This window comes from Magnolia sinica, chromosome 12 (genome assembly GCF_029962835.1).
Source record: "Magnolia sinica isolate HGM2019 chromosome 12, MsV1, whole genome shotgun sequence".
Lineage (NCBI taxonomy): Eukaryota > Viridiplantae > Streptophyta > Magnoliopsida > Magnoliales > Magnoliaceae > Magnolia > Magnolia sinica.
In genome coordinates this window covers 23,993,056-24,008,974 of record NC_080584.1, presented here as the reverse complement: position 1 = coordinate 24,008,974, position 15,919 = coordinate 23,993,056, and the positions used below count along the sequence as shown (strand labels likewise).

General features: G+C 40.1%; 1 protein-coding gene across 13 annotated transcripts in view; it reads left to right on the top strand.

Moving 5' to 3' along the window:
- LOC131221121 (phospholipid-transporting ATPase 2-like) overlaps window positions 1–15,919 on the top strand; it is a 123,217-nt gene that overhangs the window by 17,162 nt on the left and 90,136 nt on the right. For 9 of the 13 annotated variants that reach the window (XR_009159010.1, XR_009159012.1, XR_009159009.1 and 6 more), the window contains exon 2: window positions 12,851–13,047. The exons of 1 other annotated variant lie outside the window; for it this stretch is intronic. Coding sequence is in view for 8 of the 12 variants with exons in the window: in XM_058216250.1 (XP_058072233.1) it covers window positions 12,926–13,047 (122 nt within the window). In the remaining 4 variants the exon portion in view is untranslated. Of the gene's footprint in view, window positions 1–10,099; window positions 10,758–10,943; window positions 11,353–12,850; window positions 13,048–15,919 lie in introns of those variants that run through there. 3 more of the 13 variants (XM_058216253.1, XM_058216252.1, XM_058216257.1) reach the window with 3 other exon arrangements.

Here is a 15,919-nt window from a genome sequence, read left to right as displayed (position 1 = left end):
CAAAAGTTTTCAATCACGTTGATATTTGTGTTTTCCCTTAGTCCATATTTCCCTAGACTTATGAATAGGTTGGATCACAAATAAACATTATGATGGGCCCTAGGAACATTTTAAGTTTCAACGGTGGGCATCATGTCCCCATTGTTTTCTATGGTGGGGTCCACTTGAACTTTATATTAGCTTCATTCTTTGGTTGATGCCCTAAAATGATCTCTCTAAATGGATGGATTGTGTGGATATAACACATACATCATGGTGGGGCCCACGGTTAGCGGCGCGGATTGAGAGCAGATCAGCTGTTACCCCAGGGACAACTTAGTGGGTGTTACACTAAGGTCCCTAACCTTGTGGGGCCCATCTGATGTATTATTATTATTATTATTATTATTATTATTATTTTTAAATATCCATGTCATCCATCTTTTTTTCCATTTCATTTTAAGACATGATACCAAACCCTAAGAAGATCCCCACAGTTTGATATAAAAATTTTGTGGCCATACGAATGACTCAATGGTAATTGCTTGATCCCCACTGTTTCCTCTCGTTTGGCCCACTTGGCTCTTAGATCTAGCTCAGTTTTGGCCGCATGTCCTAAAAATGATCGGGCCAAATGTATGGTCAAGGTGGATTCATCAAAAACATCACGGTGGGCCCCATCTAGGTTCTCAACGTAGGAACTTCCTGTTTTGTGACGCTGATTGTGTACTGACAGCAAGGTGGCTACTGAGAGTGCTATGTAGGCCCATATGATATATGTGTTTCATCCAAGCCGTCCATCTATTTTTCCAGATTAGTATAGAGCATGAGCTTAAAAACGAGGGAGATTCAAATCTCGAGTGGACCATATCACAAGAAAACAATGGCGATTGAATGTCCACCATTAAAAACTTCCTAGGGCTCATTGTAATGTTTATTTGTCATCAAACCTATTGATTAGGTCACACACACTTGGATGAACAAAAAACACAAATATTAGCTTAATCCAAAACTTTTGTGGCCCTAAGAAGTTTCTAATGGTGAGCGTTCAATCACCACTCTTTCCTGTGGTGTGGTCCATATGAGATTTGGATCTGCCTCGTTTTTGGGCTCATGCCATAAAATAGTCTATAAAAATGGATGGATGGCATGGATAGGACCGCGTCCCTATTTTGGTGGATCCTTAACAATGGGGCCCACTATAATGTATGTACCTTATATCCACACCGTCCATCTATTTTGAAAGCTCATTTTTCTGGCATGATCCCAAAAATGAAGCAGGTCCAGGTCTTAGGTGGACCATAATACGGTTAACTATAGTGATTGAATTCCCACCATTAAAATTACATGGGGTCCACTGGAATTTTAATTCGCCATCCAATCTATTGGTAAGGTCACAAAGACCTGGATGAAGAGACCAGACAAATATCAGCTTGATCCAAAGCTTTTGTGGCCCATGAAAAGTTTACAATGGTTGATCACCACCGTTTCCTGTGTTATGGTATTGGTCCACTTAAAAAAAATTATTAAAATATTATTATTTTTTAATATACTTCCAATCAGCTGTGAATTGATACCAACTGCCAAGTATTTAATACTATATAATGAATTGAGCATCACATATACTCTATGGGTCTAGGCCATAGCCAATTATACCATTGATAGGTATGTTTTTTAAATTCTACTAAATATTTTGCTTTTGAATGCATTGGTTATGTTTTTATACATGTCTTGATACATTTATGAAAGTAATGAATCATATTTGAATATAGTTGCCTTAGTTCAATCAGACAGCGCATAGCTTAGGATCATATGCAAAGGAAACCTATTATGTGCACTTATTTTTTGAGATTTTATGATTTAAAAGTGCGTATTAAGGTCTTTTTAAATAATTCGTGAAGTTTCATTAAAAAATTCAACCATTTTCCCAATGTTTCCTCATGTTTCCCAAAAAGTGCGATAAATTACGCGGTACAAACAATATATCCCGTGCGATAACCAATATGTATCTGTATCCCAAGGTTGTGATACATTGCGCGATACCGATATTTCGAATACTGCTTAGGACCATATATAAAGGGAACTTATTATGTGTACTTCTTTGTTGAGATGTTATGATTTAAAAGTATGTAGTAAGGTCTTTTTTAACCATCCCTTAAATTTCATTGAAAAATTCAACCATTTTCCTATGTTTTCCTATGTTTCCCAAAAAGTGCAATAAATTATCTGATACAAACGATATATCTTGTGCGATAACTGATATGTATATGTATCCCAAGGATGCGATACATAATGCAATGCCGATATTTCGAACACTGGGTGAGACCCAGGTGAAGCGGGGTCCACGAGGGGGGTTCGGCCGAGAGCCTGACCTAGGTTACGAGACTCCTCATCGGGGGTGATTAATATAGGGGCATTTTCATATCGGACTCGAGTGGGGTGGCTTCTGGGATGCGGGCACGCTTGGGGTGGGTAGCTTGTGTGAGGCGGGTGGCTCGTGGGAGGCGAGATCCGTGTGATGTGGGCCCCACGAGAGGGGTTTCGGCCGACGATCTAAACCATGGGAAATGGGGCCTGGGCTTTGAGATAAAGGGATTGATTTGCCACGCTCTATCAATTCAAGCTTTTAGATCAAATGGTTAGTTTTCCTGCATCAATGGGTTTTCCGGCGAATCCAACTATGAATTGGCTTAATACAAGGAGCGCACCAAAAAGGATCAAGAAGTACTCTGCCTACAGGTCATCAAATCTTCTAGATCCGGAGAAAGGGAAATACCTTGCTAACGAGACAACTATGAAGTAAGTTTTTAATCTCACTATCCCATAGATTTCTCCTAAAAGGGCGAACCCACGACCCTACCTCACCTCTGCTTGAAAAAGCAAGAAGCAATTGAAATGTTGATATTAGGGCAAAGGGAGGCTAGATATGGGAAATTAGAGATGAGAGAGTTGTCACCTTTTTTTGAAGGATAATGTGGAATATTATTAAAAGGCTATGAGGTGGAAAGCCAAGTAGAAAATAATACAAAAATTTAAAAACCAAGAGACAGTAATAACATCAAATCTGAAATAAAGATAATAGCTACATCAACAATTTTGCCCCCCGAGACCCACCCAAAAACATCCATTTTTTATTTCCAAAACATTTCTTCTCACGATCCCTATTAGTTGCAGAAGCATCGTTGATTGCGTTCCCCCCAAATATTCCACAGGACAGCCAACAAAATCAGATGCCAAGATGCTAGTCTACCCTTATTAAACGAGACATCATGCCACATCCGAAACAATTGTCCACAGATTGGGTCATCACCCAACCGAAGCTGAAGATCTTTAAGAAAAGCGACCAAACTTGACAAGTAAAGGAATGGTGAATAAGTAAGTGGTTAGTTGACTTTGCCTCACTTTTGCAGAGACATATTGGGGAGAATCATAGATCTCTTTTGGAGATTGTCAATGGTTAGAATACACTTCCTTCCTACCAACCGAGTGAATGATGATACCAGAGGAGGAGCACCATAGAACCAAAAAGCATGGAAGAAATCACTCCTACCCAGGGATGGAATCAATCCTAACCATTGAATAGAAGGACTTGACCAAGAATGATCTTCAAGAAGAAGCTTTCCAAACCAATGAATCTTTGAGGTCCTGAAAAGGATGGAATAGATGATTTTGATCCAATATATTAGCATTCTCCACCTCCTTGTCAGAAAGGTTTCTTTGGCACAGAGGATACCATGTCCCTCTTCCATCCGTGTTTGAAAAACCAGAAGCCACCGACAAGTCCTTCGGAAAAGCGATGGAAAGTCCATCGATAATGGTCTAACACCACACTAGGCGTCTTCTTAGAAACATATCCTGCTTTTGTCTCCAAGAGAGAAAGCCAAGCCCGCTTTAAACATTGTATTTACTGAATTGATGGCTTTCCAGATTCTTGATGTACGATAATGTGAAGAAACCTTAATCTCCCAACCGGCTGCCCGACTGCCATACTTAGATGCAATAACTTTCCTCCATAGCTTCCCTTCTTCACATCTGAACCTCCCATGTATTTCCCAAGGAGAGCAACATTCATAGCTTCAAGCCTCTAATTCATGCACCTCCCTCATCTAATGGCTTGCACAAATCTTCCCATTTTAGCAGGCGGAATTTGTGCCTGTGATGGCCCCGTTGCCATAGAAAATCCCTATGTAGCTTTTCTAGCTTGTTAAAAACTGACTTGGGACATTTGAACAGGGACATAAAGTATGTAGGGAGATTAGAAAGAACTGATTTGATGACAGTAATATGCCTTGCTAATGATAAATGTCTACACGTCCACTTTGATAGCTTCCACTCAAAACCTTTCAATCACCTTATTCCAAAGGCGTTTAGGGGGTTTGCCCAAGCACAACGGTAATCCCAAGTTTGTGGTGGGAAAAGACCCGACTTCACATCCATAGACCCTTGTAAAGATGGACGCCTCTTCCTTAGTTATATCGATGCCTTATATCTCACTTTTTGTAATGCTTATCTTTGGACCCAAAACCTCCTCAAAGCACCCTAAGGTCTTCCTCAAGTTATCAACCATATGAACATCTGCCTCACAAAATAGGAGCGTGTCATCTGCGAATTGTAAATAGTAAATTCTATCCTGATCAAAGATGCCTCAAAATCTAGATATAAGACCCACCTCCTGACCTTTGTATACCATTCTACTCAGGCCTTCAGCTACCACAATAAATAGAAAGGGGGAAAGTGGATCCCCTCGTCTCAAGCCCTGTAACGCTTGGAAGAAACCTTTTAGAGAATCATTAACCAACACCGAGAAGCACGCCGAAGAAACACATTCATTCATCTAAGAAATCCATTTACTTCCCCATCCCAATCTGCCTAACATGTGTTCAAGGAAGCCCCAATCCACATGGTCGTAGGCCATTTCGATGTCCAATTTGCACACCACCCCTTTCTTTCCCTCACTCTGTCTCGAATCAATACCCTCATTGATGCAGGACATGGAAAATTAAATATGATATGCGAGATTTCAGGCTTAGATCACACCAATTCAGAAACAATCACACAAATTCCACATCCCACATGAAAATCCAAGCATTCAATTAAAGGGGAATCTATGCGGGTCCAAGCCGACACAGGCTAGGACTGGACCAATAAAATTATAAACCAAACGATGTCAAAGGGAAATAAGATCAATTACTCATGCATAAAAATCAGTCCCGAATCCAAGGGATTCCCTAATTTCAATTCAAGGAACCCTAAGGTGATAAAAATAGGCAAATCAATTAGGGATCATGTAATCTAGGATTAGGATTCATGAAAAACGGCTATGAGAGGATAAAAGAGGATAAAAACCTGAGCCAAAAGATGATCCCGCGTGTGCACAGCAACAATGACCCAGACGGACGTGCGTGTGATCCCGGCCGCACGTGTGTGGGGCCCACTATTCAGAAAAATGCCACCTTGGCCCTGGTCGGCCAGGGATGGACTCCAAAACCCCTAAATCTCAGCTCGATCCGATGTATGGTTTGTGCCTGGTGCTCCGCCGCAGTTTCAGCTCACCTGCGGGCTGAAATTTGGAAACCTGCTGTAATGAAGAAATCTGATGCAATAAAAGGACAAATTCGAAGTACGGATGGTGAGGGAAGATGGAAAAAAAGATGATGGAAGATGGGGGTGAATTGGGATCGATGTGACTTCGCACCACGGTAGTTAGCCCTTCGAAAAGGGAGGGCTTCGCACCCACTTTTGAATTCTTCCACAACTCACGAAGAGAGCAGAAAAATAAAGCAGTTATTTTTTATTAACTTCAATGAATCAAAAGAACTACAAGGGGTGCCTATTTATAGGGAAAATCCTATACCCCAAAACTCGCACCATGTGCGCAACCTAATACTTGGCGATGAAGTAAACTAAAATAAAAACCAAACAGAGAAATCTAAAGCGTTCACAATGTCCTAAATAATAACAATAAGCAAAACCTAAAATATGAAATCAATCCGACGAGTGGGCCACAATCATGAGATCCCATGATGGGCTTTTCTTGACTATCGGGCCCACTTTTCTGAACCAAAACTTGTCTTCTAGATAGGAGGCCCTCCCTGGACATCGTCATCGAGCCAGGTCGATGGTGGGGTCCTCCTTCTGCGTACGTACGTGCGTAGGGGTGGTGGTGTGCGGGCGTGCGTGTGCACGATGTCCTCATCACTCATGGATGAGCAAAATGCTCTCTAAGATCTGTCTATTTGCAATGAAGGCTCCTTGGCTCTCACCTATAATTGAAGACAATATCGATCTGGATCTTAAAGCTAGAATCTTCGCCAATATCTTGTATGTGCTTCTAGTTAGGCTGATGGGCTAAAATATATAATTGCCTCTGCTCCTTTCTTTGGAATGATAGCTAAAAATGAAGCTCCCATCCCTTTGGTCAACCTTCCCTTGTCATGGAACTCTTGGACAAATGCAATCACGTCTACCTTTATCGCTTCCCAAAAAATTTGAAAAAAAAAACTAAAGGAAAGCTATCAGGGCTCAATGCCTTTATCTTTCCTTGGTGAATCAACAACATGTTTCATTTCATCCTCCCAGATCAACTTTTCAAGAGACTCTATATCCATGTCTGATGATCAATCAAAAGGCAAGCACTCATCGGAAGATAGAAGTTTGGAATAGAACTGCACTATAACTGAGCAAATTGACTCCTTGCACTAGCTATACCATGGAAAAAACATGTGTTCTTATCGCCTTCTTGGAGCCAAATATCCCTAGATCTCTGCGTCCACTTAATTTCTTCTTCTTTTAGAAGTTTGGAGTACTCGGATGATAGAACCAATCTTTGACCATTAGCCACAATACTGCTTATACGGTTATTCCTTAACCTTGCACTAGCACACCATGGAAGAAACATGTGTTCTTGTCGCCTTCTTGGAGCCAAATAGCTCTAGACCTCTGCTTCCACTTAATTTCTTCTTCTTTTAGAAGTTTGGAGTACTCAGATGATAGGACCGATCTTCTGTTGCGGTCTTCTACAGATAATACAACCCCTTCCTTCTTGATGCCTATATCATTCAACTCGGAAATAATACTATCTGTCATAGTAGATCTGTTGGACAAGAACTTTTTCTTCTAGTCATTAAGCTTTACTTTGAGAAGTTTAAATTTTTGAGATAGACAATAGCCAGCTGTCTCTGAAACAGAAAAAGACTGCCACCATTCTTATTCTTACTTGCAAAACCATCCACCTCCAACCATGCAAGATCAAATTAGAAGGGTTTGTGACCCCAACTATCCTCCACTTCTAATAAGATTGGTCTGTGATGACACCACGGGGTATTTGTTGACCTAATCAGGGGACAGTAGGAATTTGTCTAATCTTGCTATAACCGGCTGGTTCCTCCTGTTGGTCCATGTGTATTTTGCCCCCCACACCCATTGGAATGTCAATCAACTCGTTTTGGCTTACCCATTCCTCAAAGCCTCAAATACTTCTAGTAAGTCGACCTTCATTTGACTTCTCATGCACATACCTGATTACGTTGAAGTCCCCTCCAAAACACCAGGGAAAATCATAAATGGACTGACCTGATTCAATTATGCCCAAAGGAGGTTTCTGCGAGTCAGAATACACGGTCCATAAACTGAAGTGAAGAGCCATCTGAACTGTGTAGATATATTCCTGAGAACAACCAAAACCGAAAAAGAACCAATGTAACTTCCCTCATCACACTAAAAAATTCTTGTCCCAAGCTACTAGAACACCCCCTGCTACACCTTTCGTATTCAAAACAGACCACCCTTTGTTTCTAATTCCCCAAATGGAGTCGAGAATCTTAACGTCTAAAGCTTTCAATTTAGTTTCCTGAATGGAGAGAATCTAAATCTTATACTTTTTGCATACCTATTTTACCTAGATCCTCTTGTCTTGGCTCCCCAGCCTGCTTACATTCCAGCTGAGTACTTCCATTGGACACCAACTTGAGACCCCCTACCCTTCTTACTGCCGTTGTTCCTCCTGGAGGAATCATAATTGACCAAGCATTCCAAGTTAAGTACCTCTCTCCATCCTCTGGATACTTGGGCTTGAACTTTTGCATCTGCAAGTCCCTCATTCTTCGATTCCCTCTTTCCTCCACAAAATTGAGAAGGGTTGGTGTGGTTTTGGAAGTTATTATTCCCAAAGATTGGAAGATGGCAACACCAAGGGGTTTTCCTTTTGTCCGTATGAGATTGTGACAAGAGCAGTTTTGATGCTGAACGAATAAGGATTTGGGGGCAGAAAATTTCAGGTCCAGATAGCTCATTTTGGACTTGATGTGAAAAACAGGGAAGGGCAGAAGAAATCATTAGGAGGGGATAAAATGAGGAGGGAATTACAGAAGCGAGTAGTTACAACGAGTGAGGATAAGCAGAGAAATGAATCGCTAGTGGTAGAGGTGTTTGATGTTTATGAAAAACTATCAGCGATAGAACAAATATCTTTTCATGATGTGTTAGTTGGTGTTTGTGATGATTCAGAAGATCAGGTTGGCAAGAAATCGACGACGGAAACAAAGACTGCTCCCGAATCCCAGCATGTGGTAGAAGAGAGTGGATTTAGAGAGGAATTGGAGCATCACAGGTTGTGCACATCCGACTGGAGGTGGTTGAGAAATCTTTTACTTTTATTTATAATTCACTAGTGGTTGAAACTTCGGAAGAGGCAACTTTATTGATGCAAGATGGAATGATCTAACCTAATATGATGCCATGAAATTAAAAGATAAATTAACTAGAGCAATATAACAACAAAATAAAGCTAATTTATCATAAATTCAGAAATTAAAGATTCATGGCATGTCTAAATTTAAGCCTATGACAATCCCGCAACGTGAATCTCATAAATTACTGATTAACCAGGACTTATGGGAGATAGAACCCCCATCCTAGCATGGGTTTATATCTGAATTCAATGGAAATCGTGTGTTTTGTAAGATTTTTGACGTGTTAGAGCTGTTTAAAGGCTAGGGAACGAGGAAAATGGGTTTGGGGTATATAAGTTCAGAGGAATTAGGGTTAAGCTTTTGAGAGATTTCAGGTTAGGATTTTAGATTTTGGGTTTAAGAGATTTAGGATTTAGGGTTTCTAGAATTGGGAATATGGGTTACAAGTTATGGAAATTAGGGATTTATGATTTGGACATGGGATTTTAGAATTTGGGAATTTTAGGTTGGGATTTTGGGAGATTAGGATTAGGCTTTTAGAAATTTAGGTTTAGGGTTCTGAAAACTAGGTTTGGATGGATTAGGGGTTATAGAAAGAAGAATGAAGGTTTAAAAGAAGAAAGAAGGAAAAAAAAAGAAGATATGAAGGAGGAAGAAAAGAAGAAGATGAGAGAAGTTGATATCTTGTTGAGAAGAGAGAAAAGTAGAAAAGATAACTAGGGAATCGCTCCCTGTGGTTTTGCACCACCAATCCAATTATAAGATGAAAATTTGCTCAATCTGAAAGTAAAAGGAGAGATTTCTCTTTCATTCATAACATGCATATTGGCTAAGGCGGGAACGTCCAACCCTTTATAATCTTTAAAAAAAAAAAAAAAAACCTTTTACAAAAAGGCACTCTCAGATAAGATTCTCAACATAAAGACACTTAATGAATTAAAAGTTGTTTCTAACTCCATATTCTCAACACAAATATGAGCTATAACAAAAATCATGAAACATATAAGCAAACTAAACAACTAAACTATTTCGTGGTCCATAGGGGTCCACTATCAAGATGTCTGATGATGATTCTAACGGTCCGATCATCATGTGCACTCAATACAACGGTCTGATATGTCCATCAAGCTCCTATATGCAGCCCACGTGCATCTTACTCATGTGGGGTTTTCAAAAATGCACGAACATGTATATGGGGTCTTCAACATGGCTAGGAATGTGAATTGGGCCAAGTGGGCCCCATGTAATGGTCGTCTAGCCATAAGGAGACTGGCTTAGCCCTCCTTCTTTGGTATGGTGGTCGGATGTCCTCATCATTTATCACAACTTACGAGATGGTTAGAGGTAGATTGTGAGTTAACAGTGAAAACTTTCATTATTAAACCTTTTGGCCTTACGTTAGCTTGGGTATTGTTCAAACCAGAGATAAACATCGACTGCATGTTGCTAACGGGTGCATTTTTTTCCGATGGCCTTATTTGATGGGTTTCGCGATGGTCTAAGACTTTCCCTTTCGGTATGGACCATGGAGGACATCTGGTTTTTGGTTTGGGGTATCCCGTTTAAATAATGGTTTTGGGAGGTCTTTCTTGCCATTGGTTTGTGTCTTGGAGAGAAGGCGGGAATTGATGACGCTACAGAGAATGAATTTGAAATCAGTGCTGCTCGATTGTGTGTTAGGAAGAGATGGTGTTTGCTAGATCTGAACTTGGTGCAAATTGCAATTGGAGATGACTATCTGGCTCTCTTGGTTCAAAGGGAGGAACAGTGGGGGAGACCCTTTTGATGGGGAGAAATATGGAGAAGGGAGATGGAAGTGGAGGCCAAAGACGATTGCCATGGATGGGGAGATACAGGAGCACAACTTCCATTCTCCAACGAAGTATCGAACAACAGGGAGGACACGTGTCTTCATGTTGGCGGTGTATCTATGGTTGGTGAGTCAAGATTGGTTGAGATGGAGTCACAAAATCATTATGATGCTGCGACAACACCTTTTGTTCCATGCTCTGCTCCGAATCGACTTTTTGATTTAGGTCAAATGCTGAAGCTCCAACCGAAGTGACACTTTTCATCGACAGTAGGAAGGTAACGGAGGATCGACATCAGCTTTGGGACACATGGAAGCATATCATCCAAGCATTTTGTTGAAAGGTTGAGTTTTATAATAAGGTCCATTGGGCCCTAGTCCATGTAATAAGGCCCATAGGGCCCAAGCGCATGTAATGTAATTATAAAGGCACTGGAGTGCTTAGGGTTTCTACACCCTAGCATCTCATGTTTCTACATCTCCCTTTCATAATCTCTCCACTACTTTCTCTCCGTCTCTTCTTCCTTTTCCTCTAACCTTGTTTCTCATTACCAGCTCCTAAGAATGGCACAGTGTAGTCGTCAACATGCTATCAAAGGAGTGAGATCAGAGCCTTTTAATCATTACAACAAATCCAACAAAACTCCATTGATTCCGGTAGCCAGAAACCCACCAGTTTTCTTAGATTTTCTGTCCGATTGGCTGGCCATCTGTTTCTGTTCATGGAGTTTTAGATCTGAGATCAAATCAGATCTTACATTTTCTATACTAATTGTTGGACCCGGAATGCACCCTGCTGTTGCAGTCATATAGTGTCTTCTATGTCTTGCCATTCTGTCACAGCATCCGCCATTAACGGCTGCAACGCCCCATGTATTTGCACCTCAGATCTGAGCATGTTGTTGTTTTTTTTTTTTTTTTGGAACATTGCTGCTGCTTTATCTGGACCAGAGACTCTTTTTAATCATCTCCATTGATGAGAGCCAGTTGGGTTCTTCGTCACCGAGTTGACGAAACGTTGCTGGATGTGTTTGCTAGACACGATATTGATTACAGCTGATCCGTTGCCTGGCATGAAACGGTTGATCTTGTGGTCCCAAAAGGACATGCATGGAGGTAGTAAGAAAATTCTTGATGACCAATGGTCTAACTGAAGTTATGGCCCTTGATAGATTGGAATGGCGGAAAAGGATTCATGTAGCTGACCCCAATTAGTTGGGATAAGTCTGAGATGAAGATGATGATGATTTATATGGTTGGAGCCACCTGATAGATAAATTATATTGCAGAGTTCAACACATGCTTGGTGTGTAAATAGGCTTTCTTACAGGTATGTTGCACAGGAAACCTTGTTCCATTGCCAGAATAATCAATATATATTTAACATGTGTAAATAGCTATTACATAGGTTGATTACAATCAACGAGTTAACGTGTATTATATTATTATCAAAACAAACTCCATCTGACTCTGACCTGATCTGACCCGACTAGACTAGATTTTAACCTAGTCCGAGTTAATGGACCTGACCCAAACCTGGCTAGATCAGAACTTTAATTGGGTCCAAAATTGAGACCTGAACCCACCTAGTTTCATCATCATCATGATCGAAGCCTTACCCCAACTAATTGGGGTTGCCTACATGAATCCTTTTCTACCATTCCACTTTATCAATGGCTATAACTTCAGTTGGACCACAGGTCACCTAGTTTCTTATTAGGTCCAAAAAATGGACCCAGACCAATTAAAATCAGGTCAGGTTCAACAGTTACCTTCATGTCTGGTACTTGTTGACAGCCCTAGATGCACATGCTGCCTATTGCTCTCATGATCTGGCATTTAGTGTAGGTTTTGCGGCAGGGATGGTAAAATCTAAGAAAATACAGCATGTCAGCAACTTCAACAATGATTGGTGGACAGTGATTGATCATCATTATCATCACCATCTTCTTCTTCTTTTCTTTGATTGAAATCGTTGCTGTTCAATGGAGGATTGAGCAAATTAACTACTGTAGACAGAAACCAGGATGAAATGCAACTCTTCACTATAGCATGTTGCAGTTCCATGCATAGATTCTTGTATCGGGTTTCGTCTCCTAGTCATGTTTCTGCATGCAACAGCCTTAATAATGGTTTCTATTATCTGTGCAGAACCAACGATATGAATTAAGTATTTTGTAGTCTATTTTCTTTCCCCCCAAACCATGCCAGTTCTATTTTGACGATCAGAAGGCAACAATCCATTACCATATACCTGTGTATATCTACATATGTAAAGCATACATGAGATCTCTGTTTGCTTCTTTTTGTGTGAGTTTTTTTCTTCTTTTTATTATTGGTAATCTTATGGGTCATCGTAATTCTTTTGCAGGATATGATGCTTTTCTAGAATCACTCAAATTTTCATGGAACATAGATGACATGATCATATGCTTCTCAGTCCACAATGAAGCGCTATGTAAACATCAATGACAATGGTCAAGAAGATCTTTATTGTGACAACCGCATATCAAATACAAAATATACAATATTGAATTTTCTCCCAAAAAATCTATGGGAGCAGTTCAGGTGATCCTCACTCAGATCTTATTCCCTATTCATTGCTTCTACTTTACCGTAGAGTTGAGAAAGTATTCTTATGCCTTTTAAAAAAAAAAATTTATTTATTTATTTATTTTTAAAATTATCAATCGTTTCTTAAGGATTGACCCCAATTAGTTGGGATAAGGGTTAGATGATGATGATGATGAATTGATTCTTAAGGAACCCACAATGGATGTGTGGTCTTAAAACTTGCAGATATTAGATGAATATGCAGAATACTTCCTCCAACATTTACAGGAAAAGATCCCATGGTGTATATTGTTTGCAGATGACAAAATTTTGATTAATGAGATGAGGAAGGGGGTAAATGCAAGGCTAGGACTATGGAGGGATGCTCTAGAATCTAGAGGTTTTAAAAATAAGTGGACAAAAACAGTGTATGTGCACTGCAATTTTAGTAACAATTAGTAGTGAAAATGAGGAATTAGTCAAGACTACTAACCTAGAGATATCCAAAATGACCATTTTCAATATCTTGGGTCAATAATTGAGGAGAGCAGAGAGATTGAGAAGGTAGAGCTGGGTGGATGAAATGGAGGTTTGCCTCTGGAGTTTTATGTCATCGTTGTATGCCAATGAAATTGAAGTGGAAATATTATAGGAGACCAGCCGTGCTTTATGGGACAAAATGTTGGGAAGTCAAGGAACCACATGTTCACAGGATGTGCATAGTGGAAATGAGGATGTTGAGAATGAGATGGGCAAGTGACAACACAAGGTATGGCAGAATTAGGAATGAATGCATTCAAGGGGCTTAGGAGTAGCATCAACAGGTAAAAGATGATGGAAAGTAGACTTGATGGTTTGGTCATGTGTGACGGAGACCAAGACTGCACTGGTTAGGAGTGAGTCGGTTCAAGTTGAAGGCTCTAAAAGGGCAAGGGCAAGGCCTAAAAAGACGGGGTGGAAGAAGTAAGAAAAAACTTAAGGACCTATGGTTTAACTGAGGATGTGGATTGTGATGGAGTGGTGTGGCATAATTGGATTTGTATAGCTAACCCCAATTAGTTGGGATCACTGTTTGAAATATCGGTATCGCACCATGTATCGCACTCTTGGAATACAGATACATATCAATTATCGCACAGGATATATCGTTTGTATCGCGTAATTTATCGCACTTATTGGGAAACATGGGGAAACATTGGGAAAATTGTTGAATTTTTCAATGAAACTTAGGGATTATTAAAAAAGACCTTAATACACACCTTTAAATCATAAAATCTCAAAAAAGAAGTGTACATAATAGGTTTCCTTCGTAAAGAGTCCTAAGCTATGCACTGGCTGATTGAACTACAAATTGAATGCATAACATTAATAAATGTATTAAAACATGTATGAAAATACAATTAATTCATTCAAAAGTAGAAATTGTAAACATACCCGTCAATGATGTGACTAGCTGATTTTTGAGGCATGATGGATGTTTAATGCTCATTGTTTCATGTCGTGCGGCCCACATGATCTTAGGATCTGCCTGATTTTTGGTCTCATGCTTTAATATGCTCTGGAAAAATGGATGGACGGAGTGGATTGCTCACGAACATCATTGTGGGCCCCACCATGAGCCCCATAGGACCATCCATCTCTAACTAGGTCCTAGCGGGATGTGGATTGCCTACTGATTTGAGGGCCTCACCATAATATATACATTTTATTCACTTTGTTCATCTATTTTTCCAAATAGTTTTATACCATAATCCAAAATATGAGGCAGATTCAAATCTCATGTGGACCGCATCGTCGGAAACATGGGCCATATGAAGTTTTTAATGATGCGTCTGTGGAATTTGGATCTGCTTTAATTTTATAATTTTTTTATGGTGAGGCACTCAATCACCATTGTTTCTTATGGTGTGGTCCACCTAAGATTTGGATATGCTTAATTTATCGGACCACATCCTAATATAGACCGGAGAAAAGGATGGACAACATAGATATACTACACATTGGTAATGTGATGTTATGTTTTATCAGGGGTTTGTGGGGCCCAATGTGATGTATATGTTTTATCCACACCGTTCATTGATTTTAACAGATATAGAGCATGAGCTAAAAAAGTAGGGAGATGTAAGGCTCAAGTGGGCCACACCATAGGAAGCAGTGAGGATTGAACAACTATAGTTAAAAATGTCTTGGGGGCCACATAACTTTTGGATCAAGCTAATATTTATGTTTTGTCTTCATCCAGGTCTGTCAAACCTAATGAACAGATTGATGGCAAATAAACATCATGATGGGCCCTAGGAAAGTTTCAATGGTGGGCATCATTGTCACCACGACTTCCCGTGGCGTGGTCCACTTTAGCCTTAGATCTGCCTCCTTTTTAGGCTCATGCCCTAAAATAACCATTCGAAATGGATGGACGGTGTGGATAAAACACATACATGATGGTGGGCCCTACATAGCCCCTGACAAGACCATCTATACGGCTACCAAATCTACCTGGGCCCATAAAAAAAAAGACTCGGATCAGGCCTTCAGGTTGGAAATTGGATTGCGTACTGAGTTACTCAGTACACTCTTATCGTACTGAGTAAGCTCAGTTGGGCCCACCTTGAATGTATGTGGTCTATCCACACCGTCCATCCGTTTTTCCATCTAATTTAAGGGGTTGAGCCCAAATTCGAAGCATATCCAAAGATGAAGTGGATCATACCACTGGAAACAGTGGGGATAATGATTTCCACTGTTATAACCTTTCCAGGCCCCTCAGTGATGTTTATTTGTCATCCAACCTGTTCATAAGATCATACAAACATGGATTAATGGGAAAAACAAATATAATCTTGATCCAAAACTTCTGTGGCCCCCAAGAATTTATCAACGATAGATG